The following is an 18,849-nucleotide window of genomic DNA, read 5'->3' on the forward strand; positions in this document are numbered from 1 at the left end:
GGTGAGAATAAAATTGAGCATGTGGTTTCAGTTGGTCTTGGATGTGATAGGGATAAGGGGTTGTAAAGTCAACCCCAGACAGTCATTGGCTAATTTCTCTGTTTCTCGTCTCTTCCCCATCTAGTAAGCTGTGAGAAAAACTTATAGATCACAGATCTGCTGATCTAGGATTGGTTTTGCTTTTTAAATCATAATGAATAAGACAGGGGACCAGGCCCGTATTCAGTGTCTCAGAGTGAGAGAGCCTGATCTAGGATCAGTTCCCACTTTTAAGTAATCAATTTTATTATTATTATCTAAAAGGCTAAACTGATCCTAGATCAGCACTCCTCCTCTGAGGCGCATTGTGAATAAAGGTCCAGTTACCCCCGTCTTACCCTATTCCTAACGGTATGCAGGCATTACAGGATTATCAGCAGAGCCAGCCCCAGACCAGTTGATAGACAGAGAACACCAAATGTTGTCCAGCCTGATATACTGCTGCTCACATAAAGGTTATAGTGGACTCAATCCCCCTGCTGGTCAATAGCAGAACCTCTACACAACTGTTTCAGTATTGTCAGTATACCTAGTATTCGCTGAAGAAATACAATTTGAAAAAATAACGACCAAAATAAATAAGAAATTGGTCACAAATAAGAAATACTATTTGTACTTTCTGGTTACTTCTAACAAACAATTCTATCAAAACTGTTTATTATTTTTAAAACATCTAAATAACAGTTTGACTATGTTCAGTTCGCGCAAACTATTCAATCTGAGATATAATATGCAGCTTTTACCGTCGTACCACAGCACCCTCACCAGGACAAACTGATGAATGTCCCAAACCAGTTACTTTACTTACTTACTTACTTACTGCCCTCTGCTCATCTCCTCCCCTTCATCTGCACTGTTTGGAAAATACTTGACGGGTGACAACAATATGGTGGAAGCTCATCGTTAGGCTAGTCCCAAATGTCCGAAATGGCACCCTATTCCGTTGTCCCGAGCCCTATGGCACTGTATCATGAAAAGAGAGATAACAATCACAGGTGTCGTTTGAGATCAAGTGCACTGACCAGTGTTTGTGTGCATCAGTAAAAGGTGAGCTTCTGTGCCTACGAGAACCGATACACAGCACCTACTTTGCATAATGATTCAGTAATAGAGGAAAAACATGTCAATGATGTGCAGATACAAAATAAATGCATTTCTGTTTATCTTCAATCATATTTCATAGCCTACATACAATAAAACATACATCAAAATGTTACATTTAATATACATACAGTAGGTTAACAATATCAATACTACATAAGTCTCTACTAACTAAAAATAAACCAAATATACTTCACATTATGGCAGTGTTTACCATTCTGGCAGTGTTTACATCGTAGACTGTAAAAAACTGTGATTACTGTGAATAGGATATATCATTGTTTTGGTGTGTCACATGATCTGTGTTACCGGCAGTGGGAAGCTGTGGAATAATATGATCGAACAGATGGGATTGGGAGGACTGTCTGTCATACAAACGATTGGTCAGGGGTCTTAGTTTAGTCCTCATGCCCTGTGTGTGTGTGTGTGTGTGTGTGTAAAATAATATAGCATGATCGCAGTAAGACTGTAGGCCTCACTATGTAAACCATCACACAGTTTCTCATTAAAGTGCCAAAAAAACATGCTACAACAAAGGACTAAATCTGAATGTTAACTATTTCTCATTAAGACACTCAAATGGAACGGAAGGAAAAGTAAACAACATAACCATTCAATGGTTCTCTAGAAATCACCTTGAGAGTAGATGCAAGCTTCACATCACAGAGGCTAGAAAAGACTGGCAGTGTGACTGACTGAAGGAATTGGGTCAAGGTTGGATGGAGGGAAGGAAGGTGCCGAGAGATGGAGGGATGGTGGCAGCATTGTTCCTGAGTGTGAGGATTCACTTGTATACAATACCTGTCTGAATAGAAATCAAAGGACAAGTCATGCTTGAGCCAGCCTACAAGACAAGGATGGCAGCCAGTGAATGTGTGTATCTGTGTACATTTACAGGTGTCCTGAATACCTACACTCTTTCACGTGTCTGTTTATCTGTACATACTTGTAAGGTACAAGTACAGGGGAAAGAAACCCACTCCGCCCAAACTGTCATTGGTTCCAGAACTTTCCTTCGGCCGCCAGTGTCTCGTTGAGGAGACACAGCTGGCGCAGGAAGCCGTCGTTAGGGCCAATCTCTCTCTTCTGTCGTACCATGGACAGGGCGGAGCGAACGTCCATCCTGTGGCGCAGCATCAGGTAGGCGATGACCAGCGTCGGGGAGCGGCTGTAGCCCTCTCTGCAGTGGACGTACACTTTACCTGAGGGACGTGGAGAGGGGTTAGAGGTCAGAGAGAACGGGACACAATATAGCATAAACTATTAGGATACAATATTGCAACAAATAAGGATAAAATATTACATAAAATCCTGGGATAAAATATTGCATCAAAATGTATTTCATTTAATATTTCAAAGTTGAGACAATTCTGCATTTGAATTCAACTCAATTTCCAGTTTCTAAATGCACGGTGCCAAAAATCTATTAAAATATAATTGATTCTTCTGAAGTCGACTCTCCATCCATCCCTGGTGTGACTACGTGTTGAAACTGAATCATCCCATTAGACCACAAAAGCCCATTTTCATCATCTTAGCGCGATGATGTAATGTACTGTAATGTATTGTATTATATTCCACTGATCTCATCCAGAGGCTCACACCAAAACAATGAACTGTTACCTTACCCTTCCCATCTTTGTTTTACCTCAAAAGAAAAAGAGGTGGCTAAACACTCTATCGCTCTGTCTAAGTGTTTTGTTCCATCGGCCTGCACCTCACTAACTCCGGTGTGCATTTTCCCTTGTCTCAGAAAGGTTTTATCTTACCCTTCCCATCTTTGTGTGCCAGGGCCTTCTCGATGAAGTCCGCCCCCTCCTCGAAGTAGACGCTGAGGTCAAAGTGGTCTGTGTCACTGGCGGCCATGCCGTGGTATGTGATGCCCGTGCCAGCGTAGAACTCTGCGTTGGTGTTGACGTGCATGAAGGAGTTGCCTTCCGCTGCGTTCAGGATGTGGGTGATGCCTAGCTTCTTCAGACGCATCGTGTTCATGGCCACAAACCTAAAAAACAAAGTACTGTAGGTGTCATAACCGTTACAAACCTAGAGTGGTATTGTAAACAGGCATATACAGGGCCTTCAGAAAGTATTCATACCCCTTGACTTATTCCACATTTTGTTGTTACAGCCTGAATTCAAAATGGCTTAAATCTATTTTTCTTCTCACCCATATACACAGAATACCCCATAATGACAAAGTGAAAACATGTTTTTAAATGTTTGCTAATTTATTTGAAATGAAATACAGAAATATCTCATTTACATAAGTATTCACTCCCTTGAGTCAACACTTTGTAGAAGCACCTTCGGCAGCGATTACAGCTGTGAGTCTTTCTGGGTAAGTCTCTAAGATCAATCAATCAATCAAATGTATTTATAAAGCCCTTTTTACATCAGCATATGTCACAAAGTGCAATACAGAAACCCAGCCTAAAACCCCAAACAGCAAGCAATGCAGATGTAGAAGCACGGTGGCTAGGAAAAACTCCCTAGAAAGGCAGAAATCTAGCAAGAAACCTAGAGAATAACCAGGCTCTGAGGGGTGGCCAGTCCCCTTCTGGCTGTGCTGGGTGGAGATTATAACAGTACATGGCCATTAAGGCCAGATTTTTCTCCAAGATGTTCAAACGTTCATAGATGACCAGCAGGGTCAAATAACAATCACAGTGGTTGTAGAGGTTGCAACAGGTCAGTACATCAGGAGTAAATGTCACTTGGCTTTTCATAGCCGGGCATTTAGAGGTTGAAATAGCAGGTGTGGTAGAGAGAGAGAATTGAAAAACAGCATGTCTGGGACAAGATAGCATGTTCGGTGAACAGGTCAGGGTTCCATAGCCGCAGGCAGAAGAGTTGAAACTGGAGCATCAGCATGACCAGGTGGACTGGGGACAGCAAGGAGTCATCATGCCAGGTAGTCCTGAGGCACACAGGACACCGGATAAGACAGGAGAATAACACCAGATATAACAGACTGACCCTAGCCCCCCGGCACATAGACTATTGCAGCATAGATAATGGAGGCTGAGACAGGGGGGTGGGGGGTCGGGAGACACTGTGGCCCCATCCGACGATACCCCCGGACAGGGCTAACCAGGCAGGAAATAACCCCACCCACTTTGCCAAAGCACAGCCCCCACACCACCAGAGGGATATCAACAGACCACCAACCTAGTACCCTGAGACAAGGCTGAGTATAGTCCACGAAGATCTCCTCCACTGCACGAGCCAGAGCGGGCGACAAACCGGACAGGAAGATCACGTCAGTGACTCAACCCACTCAAGTGACGCACCCCTCCTAGGGACGGCATGGAAAGCACCAGTAAGCCAGTGACTCAGTCCACGTAATAGGGTCAGAGGCAGAGAATCCCAATGGTGAGACGGGAACCGGCCAGGCAGAGACAGCAAGGGCGGTTTGTCGCTCCAGTGCCTTTCTTGTTCACCTTCGCACCCCTGGGCCAGACTTACCACTGCTACACCTGGCTATCAGCGGAGCCTTGTCTGCCAGCGAAACAGTTCAATCAGCCTCATTTACTGTCTTTTAAAAAAAACATAGCTGATATGGCTGACTTGCTTAAACAAATGTGGTTTCTACTGACAATTGAGATGTACAAACTATGGCATAAGGGAACGATGAGCGGATAAGAGGCAATCCGTAATTTTCATTAAGACATTAATGAGCGAGCTAGGACGGACGTAGTCAATATAAGTATTTGTTCAGCACTTTTGAAACGTACAGCGACAGAATTCAGAACATGGGCCGTTCTTACAGTATTATCCCTGTACACCAAGTCAGAACCGTAGGATGAATAAAGGGGGCATATAAGCAGACAATGAAAGTTCTTACAATATTCAATGATTACGTTTCTCTAAAACAGGCTATAGGTTACATGTGCACCACCAACAGCTAACAGCTTACTACACAACATACACTTAGTATTACTTTCTTAGCTACAGTATTCATATCTCCCTGGTATATTACATCATTTATGCAGCATACAAGGCCATTTTGGACTCACGATGTTGTGCTGTTCTCACTTGAATATGACAAGGATTGAAAAGGATTTGCCAGTAGATTGTCGACTTGATACATGATGATGACTGCTAGCTTGCTAGCTAAGATTTTGAAAGTATGATGTTGACATGATCAGTCCAATCAAAGCTACGGTAGATATAACGTGATTTGACATCATATTATCTGTGACCAATGACCTTGGGCCTTCTTGGATGGGCACTTCTAATGTAACTCTACGGCAGCACCCAAGGGGCTTGAATTTTCGAGCTCTCCCTGTAGATTTTGCGGTGACATAGTGTCTCCATGAGTGACGGAACACTGAGGCAATCACTGCACAACTAGAGAACATTACCAACCCCCACGCTCCGTATTTTCCACTGGCTGCCCCACCACCATAGAAAGCACTGAGCTAGGCTGAAACGCCTGCATTTTGGAGCTGCTTTACTCAAGAAAGCAAAAAGAGACCATGTTCGTATGCGGCTTTATTAACTCAAAGAATATTATTTTTACATTGTTTGCAAACTGGTATGTGACGTATTAATGCCAAAATAAAATGCAAAACAGGCAACACATTTTTTAAAACATGTTTTAGCTAAACAGGTGGGGCTCTGCATTCTGAGCATTCTGAGCAAAGATCACTCATAGAAACGTTAGTTCTGAAACCTCCCGGAAAAGACCTGCGTGTGTTTAAGTAAAAGTATTCTCTCCTGCTGCCCCATCCTTCCACTTCAATTATTCTCTTGAAGATACCAAGACAGTCAATAATATATGAAACATTGTTAGGGAGAAGGAGGATAGATTAGCAGCGAGATGCTGTACTTTTAGTCCCGTCTACAGCTTCGGCTATAGTACGTACATAAAGATCCTATGGGCAGTATGACGATAAAAATGTCCTGTTATTATGTAACACATTTAGTCCCATTAAGGCAATGTTCCATTAATGAGGTGCCTTGAGTTATTTTGGGTGGGGCTGTTTTTGTTGTTCCTTATTCCACAACCAACATATCTCAAATCAAGCTGGTAATTGAACAGTTCATTGAAAACCTTTTCTCTCCATTTGTCTCCATTCTGTCTTCAAGTTACTGGTCAGATCTGTTTTATATCCATCCTTATCTATTACCATATAATAACAACATAAGCGTGTGTGTCTGTGCGTGTGTGTGTGTGTGTGTGTGTGTGTTCACATCCACACAGATTGCTCACCCAAATAGAATCAGTCTATTCAAGGGGTGTGGGGAAGTGTGTATGGTAGATTGAGGTACAAAGCGTGCATGCCCTCAAAGTTATTTTAATTTTGCCTTATAGTTTAGTTAGGGAGTAAGTGTGTCAGCCTATTTTAAACTCGTTTGTCTGTTCCATCATAGACTATTTTATCTGATATGCTAATATTTAATTAATTTAATCAGTTTTGTTTCAGTGTGGCTTTTGTCAATAAATGTCTAATTTAAAAACCAGGATGATAAAAGCAAACAAATACAATAAAACCAGTAAGTTATTTTCACAACATAGGCTACTGTAGTCCTATTGGCTAGCAGAGGTAACTACACTGAGTGGACAAAACATTAGGAACACCTTTCTAATATTGAGTTGCACCACCTTTTGCCCTCAGAACAGCCTCAATTCGTTGGGGCATGGGCAAGGTGTCGTAAGTGTTCCATAGGGATGCTGGCCCATGTTGACTCCAATGCTTCCCACTGTTGTGTCAAGTTGGCAAGATGTCCTTTGGGTGGTGGACCCATTCTTGCCACACATGGGAAACTGTTGAGCATGAAAAACCCAGCAGCGTTGCAGTTCTTGAAACACTCAAACCGGCACACATACACAATCCATGTCTCAATTGTCTCAAGGCTTAAAAATCCTTCTTTAACCTGTCTCCTCCCCTTCATCTACACTGATTGAAGTGGATTTAACAAGTGACATCAATAAGGGATCATAGCTTTCACCTGGATTCACCTGGTTAGTCTATGTCATGGAAAGAGCAGGTGTTCCTAATGTTTTTTACAATCAGTGTATATGACTTAGGCCAGTGGATACACTTAGGCTATACTCCATTTTAATTTCATAATACTGGTACTTCATATTTAGCTTCAGATAAGTGTTGCCAAGACTAAAGTTGATCGAATAGCCTTATACCTGTCCATAAAGTTTCGAATGAACATTTCATTGACACATTAACTCAAGCAAATGAAACTCACGCGTTTCCAACATATATCCTGGTGAACACCTCGTCGACATGGTGTGTTGGCATGCTGTAGTAACCGTCACTGTTGGCACACAGATCATTGAGCTGCTGCACTGACACTTCATAGTCTGACATGTCGACTCACGCTGGCACGGTATGCTGCTTGGTTGTGCTCTGATTTTGCTTCTTCCTCTTCTTGACTAGAGCAGAGCTGTCAAATGTGGCGAACAGGTGTCGGTTTACAGAGCGGCCAGGAGAGGAGTCAGGTTTTCACTCGGCTGTTGCATTGCTCTCTCTCACAGAGAGAGGCTCCGAGGGTCTGGGTGTTTTGAAAGCCTGCTTGCGCACGCCCACTCTCATCATATACCTATAGTATGTTACTGTACAGTAATACAGTTATAACAACTTAACGAATACACACACAGTGCACGTAAAATATTTTAACCCGGTTTCACAATTTAAAGTGATCTACAGCTCTGGTAGGACTGCAAGTATTCATGTTTTATAATGCAATTAAGATTTTATTGGTATTTTGTGAAACAGTACATTGTGTATAGTATAAGGGAAGTTCTATAAGTGACTTGAGAAATCGTATTCTAAAGTGCAAATGTTATCATGATGGTCATTGGTCAACTATCTACATAGCCCTCTGTATCTACTAAGAATGACTTGGAGGGATGCTTTTGTTATCTATATAAATAATTGAAGATGATTATTCAATGATTATAAGTGCCAATATTAGGTTGAATATTGTTGATGAAATACATTACAGAACATAAACAATAATAAAACCTCTTGAATTGTATATTACACTGGTAAAATGTGGTTCAGATGACAGGTGTTGAATATAATGTATAGTCTATGAATAGTCCAAAGGTAATCTAGATGACAGAGAGGATTATTCATGTCACAAAATCTAATTTAACAAACCAATCCCCTGAATTATCCTTCAAACGGCTACCCCATTTTGGCTCTGTCTGTATCAGTTTGAAAATAGAACAATCCACAACCAAAATGGCTGCCATTTTCTCCTAACATGTTTCAGGTCGCATTTTGGTAGCCCGGCATCGAAGGACCTTGAGGAAACTGTCGATTTTGTGGGAGTCCCTGCGGAAGCAGGACATGAGGAAGTGGAAGTTGATGAGGCGGGAGGTCTTGTCATTGCCGAGGTCTCCACCCTTGAAGGGGATTGAAGAAATGTACTGGGAGGACGGGCCCATCTATGGAGAGAGAGAAAGAGAGAAATGTTGTTTTAAAGCAGAAGATGGTGCAAAAAGGTTGTCACCTTGCACACAGTGTTCAATTGTTGAACTAAAACCACTAGTACATGTAGAGTTTGGTATGCTTCACATAAACACACATATACACAGCGTCAGTCACCCACCTTGTTGACTAGTATGTCTAGTCCGTCTCCCAGGCTCTTGGAGTAGTCCTGCAGTTCCCTGATCTTACTGCTGATGTCGCCGTTGGAGGGGTGCGGCAGAGTGGGCGCCTCGGAGGAGAGCAGCAGCAGGGGATCGTTCCAGGCCAGGAGGAGGGAGCGAGCCAGGGAGATCAGCTCATTCTCCTGAGGAACACAATGGGTAAAGTCATGAAGGAAAGATAGATCCTGCACATGGTAGAACGTTCCTGCAGTTTTAATGAGTGCAACTTTCCAAAAAAAAGGTCTTAATCAGGCTTGACGAAGTGGAGTAGGGACTGGGATTGCAGGTTTAGTCAAGGAAGGCCTTGTGCAGCTTGTTGAATGCACTGCTTTTTTAGAACGGGATGAGTACTAACATAGATATACCATAGGGAGGAGACAAACCCAGAGAGAGAGGAGAGGAAGGGTACATCTGAGTTATGGGGCTTCCTCTCCTAGTCTCCTTTCCTTCATCTCCACAACTTCACTAATCTAAGACTGCTGGATGCATATTGCTCATACCTCTCCAATCCTCTCAGATCTGTGTCTAGGGGCTAGAGGTTGTTGCAGGACACGGCTGTAGATTTGATTAATGAAATACTCTAGCAAGTAGATTGGGAAAAGAGAGAAGGGGGAGAGATTATAACTAATAGAGAGATGAAAGAGATGAGTGTGGAGAGCACAGAGCTTTACTGACCGATACTCTGAGTGCTTGCTCCTTGTCCTTGGGTGTCTGTAGTGAGGAGGTGTGACACATAGAGGGGCGTGGCATCATCACTCGTCCCATGGGTGGGAAGTGAGAGTCCTGAGAGAGAGAGAGAGAATGGCACAAAAGTGGTTATAATAAGGTTAACTCAAGTTGAACATACTCTGACACATAATACTCTGAACATATTAATTTAACGATACATACAGTACATCTTGAACACAAACAGACCAGATACACACACATACACACACAGACCCACGTACATGGTTGTCCTATGGTTATTTTCAATACAACCTTCCTACAACTTTCTGGGAATGGTGCAGGATAGTTGTTTGGCTTTGGAACATTCTCAGCACAATAAAAGAACTTGACAACAAAAACGTTATTTTCATTTCATTACTTTAACAGAACATTTCCTAAAAGTTCAAACATTGTTACATTTAATTAAAAATGTTGTAATGTTCTATCGTTCTTCAACTGGTTTGGCACTGAGAATATTCTCAAATAGTTCAGAGAACATTAAGAAATAACATTCTTCTGTGGGAATTTCAGTTCTTCAGCATAACGTTTCCTACAGGTTTCCTCATGGTTCTATTTAAAATCATGTTCAGGTGTGTTGGCTGCGTGTTATTGAAATATTCAGTGAAAGTTTTAAGGAAGTTATTAAAAAACCTCCAAACAACCTATAATGTCCGTCCTCAGAGCGATAATAAAACCTCCCAGGAAAACGTTCAAGGAACCAGAGTAAAACGTTCTCAGAACCTAAATATAAACGTTCCCAGAACAGGCTAAATTGTCACTTCTGTTCTCAGAACGTTTAAAAAGCGTTCAGTTTTACTGGTCAGGAAACGTATGGCTTCATTCCCACAACCAATGTGAAAACAACAACATACGTTCCCACAACTTCCAAGGAACCAAATGTGCTAGCTGGGATGGTGGTTACTGACCAGGTCCTTGGTGAGGGAAGTGCTGAGTGAGTGAAGCTTGTCTGATCGCTGTGAAGCTCTCTCCATTAGGTCACTGAGGCCAATGGCATGGCAGGAGACAACTAGACACAGAACTGAGAGAGAGAGAGAAAGAGGTTTGGCTTTAGTCAACTTGCCTCCATCAAAAACTCTCACACACGGACTAAACGCACACATTTAATCTCACCTGCTAAATGGAGTTTGGTACCCTGGGATCGGCGAGCCATCTTTCTTTGTTTCTTTTTTTCTTTTCTCTTCTATCCTTGTCTTCTTGTCCTTCCTCTCTTGCTTTTTGGCTGTCGTTCCTTCTCGTCCCCCTTATATAGTGGCTGTCAGAATGGTGTATGTAGGTGAGTGGAAGGAATCAAGCGCAGGCACCAGGATGACTTCAACCGTTTAGTAATGTTCACCAAAACACGAGAACACACGAGTCGCCAACCCAACCGGGTGGCGCAAACAATTACGCACAAAAACACAGTGCGTCAAAAACAAGAAAAGCGCACACAGTGCGAGCTCTCGGTAAAACACAACGAGAGAAATACAATACACTATACAGAGGTAGGCTGACAATCAACAATCACGCATAACACCTGACCCAAACAAACAAACTAAATAAGGGGAACAATCAAGACACAAATAAGGGACAGGTGTTATGAACAGACAAAACCAAATGAACAAGAAACATAGAACGGTGGCAGCTAGTACTCCGGAGACGACGACCGCCGAAGTCCGCCCGAACAAGGAAGAGGAGCAGCCTCGGCCGAAACCGTGACAGTACCCCCCCCTTGACGCGCGGCTCCAGCCGTGCGCCGACCCCGAGCTCGAGGGACGACCCGGACGACGCGGAGCAGGGCGCGCAGGATGACCCCGATGGAAATCGGTCAGTAGGGACTGGTCTAACACGTCCCTCCTTGGCACCCAGCACCGCTCCTCCGGACCGTACCCCTCCCACTCCACGAGATATTGAAGACCCCCCATCCGGCGTCTAGAATCCAGGATGGACCTCACGGTGTGCGCCGGAGCCCCCTCGATGTCCAACGGGGCGGAGGAGTCTCCTCAATCTCAAAGTCCTGGAGTGGACCAGCTACCACCGGCCTGAGGAGAGACACATGGAACGAGGGGTTAATATTCTTGTAGTCAACAGGTAGTTCTAACCTATAACTCACCTCGTTCAATCTCCTCAGGACTTTAAACGGCCCCCACAAACCGCCGACCCAGCTTCCGGCAGGGCAGGCGGAGGGGCAGGTTTCTGGTTGAGAGCCAGACTCGATCTCCAGGTGCGTACACTGGCCCCTCACTGCGGTGTAGGTCGGCGCTCGTCTTCTGTCGACGTATGGCACGCTGCAAATGGACGTGTGCAGCGTCCCACGTCTCCTCCGAGCGCCGTACCCACTCATCCACAGCGGGGGCCTCCGATCTGGCTCTCATGCCATGGTGCCAGCACCCGGCTGGTACCCTAACACACACTGAAAAGGGGTTAGTTGGGTGGAGGAGTGGCGAAGAGAGTTCTGTGCCATCTCGGCCCAGGGCACATATCTCGCCCACTCCTCCGGCCGGTCCTGACAGTATGACCTCAGAAACCTACCCACATCCTGGTTGACACGTTCAACCTGCCCATTACTCTCCGGGTGGTAACCCGAGGTAAGGCTTACCGACACCCCCAACCGTTCCATAAATGCCCTCCACACTCTAGAGGTGAACTGGGGGCCTCGGTCAGACACTATATCCTCGGGTACCCCGTAATGCCGGAAGACATGAGTGAACAGAGCCTCTGCGGTCTGTAGGGCCGTGGGTAGACCCGGCATGGGAAGGAGACGACAGGCCTTCGAGAACCGATCCACAACGACCAGGATGGTAGTATTTCCCTGTGAGGGGGAAGGTCGGTAACAAAATCCACCGAGAGGTGGGACCAGGGTCGTTGTGGAATAGGCAGGGGTTGTAACTTACCCTGGGCAAATGTCTGGGCGCCTTACACTGGGCACACACCGAACAGGAGGAGACATAAATCCTCACATCCCTAGCTAACGTTGGCCACCAGTACTTCGTGCTAAGGCAGTGCACTGTCCGGCCGATACCCGGATGGCCAGAGGAGGGGGACGTATGAGCCCAACAAATGAGGCGATCACGTATCTCGAGCGGAACGTACGTCCGACCCACAGGACACTGAGGAGGACTCGGGTCGGTGCGTAACGCCCGCTCGATCTCACCATCAACCTCCCACACCACCGGAGCAACCAGACAAGACTCCGGTAGTATGGGCGTGGACTCAACTGACCTCTCCTCTGCGTCATACCGCCGGGACAGAGCATCTGCCTTCCCGTTCTGGGACCCAGGGATGTATGTGATCTTAAACACAAACCGGGCCAGGAACATAGTCCAACGAGCCTGGCGAGGATTCAGTCTCCTAGCTGCCGGATGTACTCCAGGTTACGATGGTCAGTTTGAATGAGGAAAGGGTGTTGAGCCCCCTCGAGCCAATGCCGCCACACCTTTAGGGCCTGTACTACGGCTAACAGCTCCCTGTCTCCTACGTCATAATTCCGCTCCGCCGGACTGAGCTTCTTTGAGTAGAACGCACAGGGACGGAGTTTAGGTGGAGTGCCAGAACGCTGGGAAAGAACGGCCCCTATCCCGGCCTCTGACGCGTCCACCTCTACTTGGAACGGTAAGGAGGGATCCGGATGCGCCAACACCGGCGCCGAGGTAAACAGGTCCTTCAGTCTCCCAAATGCCCTGTCCGCCTCAGCTGACCACCGCAAGCGCACCGGACCCCCCTTTAACAGAGACGTGATGGGAGCTGCCACCTGTCCAAAACCCCGGATAAACCTCCGGTAGTAATTCGCGAAACCCAAGAACCGTTGCACCTCCTTCACAGTGGTTGGGGTCTGCCAATTACGCACAGCTGACACCCGGTCTACCTCCATCTTCACCCCTGACGCAGATAACTGGTAACCCAGAAAGGAGACCGACTTCTGGAAAAACAGACATTTCTCTGCCTTGACATATAGGTCATGCTCCAACAGCCTCCTCAATACTCGGCGCACCAGGGCTACATGCTCAGCACGGGTAGGACTATACACCAGAATGTCGTCGATGTACACAACCACTCCCTGTCCCTGCATGTCCCGGAAAATCTCATCAACGAAGGATTGGAAGACTGAGGGAGCATTCATCAACCCATATGGCATGACTAGATACTCGTAGTGCCCGGAAGTCGTGCTAAACGCTGTCTTCCATTCATCGCCCTTACGAATGCGCACCAAGTTATATGCGCTCCTAAGATCCAATTTTGTAAAGAACTGCGCACCGTGCAGTGACTCCGTCATAGTCGCAATCAGAGGAAGTGGATAGCTGTACTTCACTGTGATCTGATTGAGACCGCGGTAATCAATACACGGCCGCAGACCTCCATCCTTCTTCTTCACAAAAAAGAAACTTGAGGAAACGGGTGAAACGGAGGGCCGTATGTATCCCTGTCTAAGAGACTCAGAGATGTATGTCTCCATAGATCTTTTCTCCTCTTGAGACAAGGGATACACATGGCTCCGCGGGAGAGCTGCGCCTGACTGGAGATCTATCGCACAATCCCCCCGTCTATGAGGCGGCAGCTGAGCAGCCCTAGTCTTACTGAACGCCAGTGCCAAATCCTCATACTCGGGGGGAATCTGCAGTGCTGGCATTAGATTCGGACTCTCCACCGAGGTCGCCCCTATGGAAACACCCAGACACCGCCCCTCACATTGAGCAGACCACCCTTTAAGAGCTTTCTCTCGCCACCCAATAATAGGGTCATGAGTCATCAACCAGGGAAGACCCAACACCACCGGATACGCAGGAGAGTCAATCAAATAAAGCTGAATTCTCTCCTCATGACCCTCCCGCGCCATCATCTGAAGTGGTGCTGTGACTTCCCTAATCAAACCAGACCCTAACGGACGGCTATCTAGGGCATGGACGGGGAAAGGCTTATCCACTGGAAGGAGGGGGAATCCCTAACTCTAAACAGAACTGGCGATCTATAAAATTCCCAGCTGCGCCTGAATCTACCAGCGCCTTATGCTGGGAACGAGGTGCAACCTGTGGGAAACAAACAGGCAAGGTTAGGTGCACGACAGAAAGCTCTGGGTAAGCAGGGCGCCTACTCACCTGGGGGGACCCCCCAATGCCTGACCGGCCATCTCCTCCCCTGGAGGACCCGCCCCAGCACCTAGCCGCAGTGTGCCCTCCACGACCACAGTTGGTGCAAGGGCCGGGTCCCCGTGGGCTCCTCCTCCTCCGTTCCTAGCGCCCAGCACCCCCGAGCTCCATAGGACTCGGCTCGGAGGCGCTGGAGAGTGGAATGGGCGAACCCCCCCCTCCGGGACGCCCACGGGTGGCGAGCAGGGTATCCAGCCGGATGGCCATGTCGACCAGTTGGTCGAAAGTCAACGACGTGTCCCTGCACGCCAACTCTCGCTGGACGTCCTCTCGGAGGCTGCAGCGGAAATGGTCAATAAGGGCCCGCTCATTCCACCCTGCATCAGCCGCTAGGGTCCGGAACTCTAAGGCAAAGTCCTGTGCGCTCCTCATCCCCTGTCGGAGGTAGAACAGACGTTCCCCCGCCGCCTTCCCTTCTGGTGGATGGTCGAATACAGCACGGAAGCGGCGGGAGAACCCCGCATAGTTCGTAGTTGCGGCGTCCATTCTCCTCCACTCGGCGTTGGCCCACTCCAACGCCTTGCCGGTGAGACAGGAGATGAGGGCTGAGACGCTCTCGTGTCCCGAGGGCGCCGGGTGGACGGTGGCGAGGTAGAGCTCCACCTGCAGCAGGAACCCTTGACACCCGGCGGTGGAGCCGTCGTACGCCCTCGGGAGCGAGAGCCGAATCCCACTGGGTTCCGGAGATGACACTGGAGGGCTGACCGCTGGAGCTGGGTCGGTGTGTGGAGGTGTGGGAACCCCGCTGGTCTCCCATCGGTGCAGCGTGGTCATCACCCTATCCAGAGCGTGACAGACCTGGTTCATGCGGTCCTCCTGACCTTGAAGACGTTCAGCCATATCAGCTGGTGGCGCGGTCGCTCCTGCTGATTCCATATTGTGATGCGTGATTCTGTCAGAATGGTGTATGTAGGTGAGTGGAAGGAATCAAGCGCAGGCACCAGGATGACTTCAACCGTTTAGTAATGTTCACCAAAACACGAGAACACACGAGTCGCCAACCCAACCGGGTGGCGCAAACAATTACGCACAAAAACACAGTGCGTCAAAAACAAGAAAAGCGCACACAGTGCGAGCTCTCGGTAAAACACAACGAGAGAAATACAATACACTATACAGAGGTAGGCTGACAATCAACAATCACGCATAACACCTGACCCAAACAAACAAACTAAATAAGGGGAACAATCAAGACACAAATAAGGGACAGGTGTTATGAACAGACAAAACCAAATGAACAAGAAACATAGAACGGTGGCAGCTAGTACTCCGGAGACGACGACCGCCGAAGTCCGCCCGAACAAGGAAGAGGAGCAGCCTCGGCCGAAACCGTGACAGTGGCCTTGTCTTTTTCATTTGTGAATGCATAAGTCTGTGCGTATTGTTCAGAACTAGTTCTCACCTGATCACTAATGAGAAACATTGTTTGGGGGTCTGTCCCTTAGGTATGTGCTCATCAATACCCATGGTATTTTTTAAGGTGAGATAGTGAGGTGGACAAAAGCTGTCGGAAAAAGGAGAGGGGGGCTTTGGGGGTGGTTGAAGGGCAATTAGATTCCATTAATAAGATTTATGAATGAAATCATTGATTCGTCCTACAAGGTTAGATCTACTGTACTTGCGCCACTTGAAGATACAGTATACTATGGAAGTTTAGTTACTAATCGTTTCTGTCAAAAAATCTGTACAGCCTCTCTAACTGTCATGTGTTGAGCGAACACTAAATCTTGTCTATTTCCTGTTGTTAGCTGTTGGCTCTTTAATAGTGTTGTTAGTGTGCTGTTGGCTCTTTCTTCCCTTTAGTTTTGCCACTGTGACCAATGTTCACCGCACACTGTAAGTATATTCAGCAGCTAAAAGCATTTGCTAAATGACCATCTTTCTTATCATATCATTATTACACTGTACTATTCTCTCTCACTTAAACCACTTTCAATGAGCCTTGGGAAGGCCACACTGCCACCCAGTTGGTATTCCACATGGCCTGGACTGGGGTGGTCTAGTGGTTAATACCACTGCTATCAGCACGTGTATGCTCGTGACTGCATGTGGTAGGTTTGAATCCAGGAATCACTACTACCAGCTCCTCTCTTCCCTTCTATATACTGTCGTCTCTCTAGAAATAAATATCTGAAAAAATATTAATATTTTAAATATTAAATAATACATATTTTCTTAGGAAAAGCAGAGGGGAAAGTAACCTTTCCATTGTCCTCTCCTCTGTCCAAAGGCAGGCTACTATGTGTGTGGATGTAACACCTTCAATCTCTGCCTCTGATGACCCGAGATACAAATCATCATCAGTTCTTAAAAACAACACCACGGTCTGTCCAGGGCCACAGAAGTTTCAGCAGAGCAGCGTGACTGGGTGATGTCCTTTACACTGGCAGTACTTTGTACTCTCATTTTACTATCCCAATCTTTTCTTATTTGTAATCCCTTCCAGAGGATGTTGATGTACAAGTCAAAACATTGAGTATGTTCTAAGAATGTGAGAGAATGTTAGATATCATGGGTGGGATCTGAACCCCAGTCTCCCACTCGGGAACCAACATCTTAACCATTAGTGCAGTGGTATTCAAACTTTTTCAGCAGGACCCCATTTCTTCCACCAGAATTTATTGCGTCCCCATTTCTCGCGACCTTATTTCTATTACAGCATATTGGATGACTGTCATTCATATTCCATTCACCCAGCTCAATGTAACATCGATAGGTTTAGACTACTACATGATACTAGAATTTTCCCTATACCCATCATGAGGTTGCTACAACCTAGCCTATGAATGAAAGTTTACAACGTAGGTACACACAGGTCATGAGTAATGTCATGAACCCTGCGTCCTGAGTCTGTTCCTGCCTGTGTTGCCGTTTTTCTGCTCCGAATCTCCTGTTTCCCGAAGGTGCCTGAACGCACCCTGTCCGGTTGCCGGGCGACGTTGCTAGGCGGGTGATCTCTCGATTACCCGCACCTGCTTCTCATCAGCTTCAGCACACCTGGTCCTGATCATCACCCCTTCATAAGCTCTGACCTGACATCCATTCCCTGCCGGATCGTTAGCCATAAACAGTATGTTTTGCCAGTGTATCAGCCTCTGAGTACTAGCGTTAGTTTTGTTGTTTTTTGCACCTTGTTGACCTGCCTTGTACTTACCTCAGTTTTTTCTGTCTACAGTCATTCTCCCGGAACCTTCACCCAATCCCTGCCGTGCCATCAGTCATCTGCCACTTCACCACCACCTACTCATCTCCGCCACCCGCTCCGTCTCCTGGACTATTCTGCATCTTTTTATCTGTAAATAAACACTCACATTCGTTCAACTCACCTTGTCCTGGTCTGCTTCTGGGTTCGGTCTTAGAGAACCGTGACAAGTAATCAAGGTGACAGACAGTGACACATTCAATACCGCCTTGCACACTCTTGTCTGCATCTAGCTGATCTAGCGTGTAATCATTAGTCCAACACTTGCAAACAAGAGTTTCTATTGGACAAATTCAAGGATGTTTATCCCCGTTTCGTCTGTTTAAGAAACATTTTTCAACAGAATCGGCAGAATGAATACACCCCTGATCACATGCAAACCCAGTTCACTTTCATAGCAGCCACACACAAACAGCATGATCATTTTGCTAGTTGTATTCCTTCTCGCATCTACACGCTCTCCTCCTCTCACATTTTCCCTTCATTTGTGGACTTCAGTGCACAACACATCAGCTGTCTCTCTCTCTCTTGCTTGCAAAACAATTAATTTGTTCAAAACTGTTCAACAATTGTCATTCTCTCTCTTTGAGTCAACTATTCACCACATTGTATGCACTGCAGTGATAGCTAGCTGTAGCTTATGCTTTCAGTACTATATTAATTCTCTGGACCTTTGATTGGGTGGACAACATGTCAGTTCATGCTGCAAGAGCTCGGATAGGTTGGAGGACGTCCTCCGGAAGTTGTCATAACTACTGTGTAAGTCTATGGAAGGGGGTGAGAACCATGATCCTCCTAGGTTTTGTATTGAAGTCAATGTACCCAGAGGAGGACGTACCCAGCTTCTTCATGACTGTTGAATAAGTCCCACCAATCACTAGTGACTTACACAAACTTTCCCACGGTGATGTAACACAAACTCCTCTCAACAATCCTCAGATTGTGCTTACCTACTGTTTGGTGGTCTAGGCACATATAGGCAACCCTGGAGACTGGGGTTCCCCGTCTCCACCCTTCACACTTTGTCTCCTCCTAATCTT

The 18,849-nt window shown here is 46.4% G+C and overlaps 2 protein-coding genes across 2 annotated transcripts; both read right to left on the reverse strand.

Moving 5' to 3' along the window:
- Positions 1-1,203: 1,203 nt before the first annotated feature.
- On the reverse strand, positions 1,204-7,560 carry LOC121569766 (dual specificity protein phosphatase 3-like). The gene is made up of 3 exons (XM_041880944.1): positions 7,348-7,560; positions 2,910-3,142; positions 1,204-2,342 (listed from the first exon to the last, which is right to left on the reverse strand). The coding sequence occupies exons 1-3, from the start codon at positions 7,467-7,469 to the stop codon at positions 2,134-2,136; spliced, it is 564 nt and encodes a 187-aa protein (XP_041736878.1). The 5' UTR covers positions 7,470-7,560; the 3' UTR covers positions 1,204-2,133.
- A 280-nt stretch (positions 7,561-7,840) lies between these two features.
- On the reverse strand, positions 7,841-10,689 carry LOC121570599 (prolactin). Its single transcript, XM_041882066.2, has 5 exons — positions 10,598-10,689; positions 10,393-10,505; positions 9,434-9,541; positions 8,719-8,901; positions 7,841-8,554 (listed from the first exon to the last, which is right to left on the reverse strand). The coding sequence occupies exons 1-5, from the start codon at positions 10,635-10,637 to the stop codon at positions 8,366-8,368; spliced, it is 633 nt and encodes a 210-aa protein (XP_041738000.1). The 5' UTR covers positions 10,638-10,689; the 3' UTR covers positions 7,841-8,365.
- Between the last annotated feature and the right edge of the window lie 8,160 nt (positions 10,690-18,849).

The sequence above is a fragment of the Coregonus clupeaformis genome, chromosome 7, assembly GCF_020615455.1.
Source record: "Coregonus clupeaformis isolate EN_2021a chromosome 7, ASM2061545v1, whole genome shotgun sequence".
NCBI lineage: Eukaryota > Metazoa > Chordata > Actinopteri > Salmoniformes > Salmonidae > Coregonus > Coregonus clupeaformis.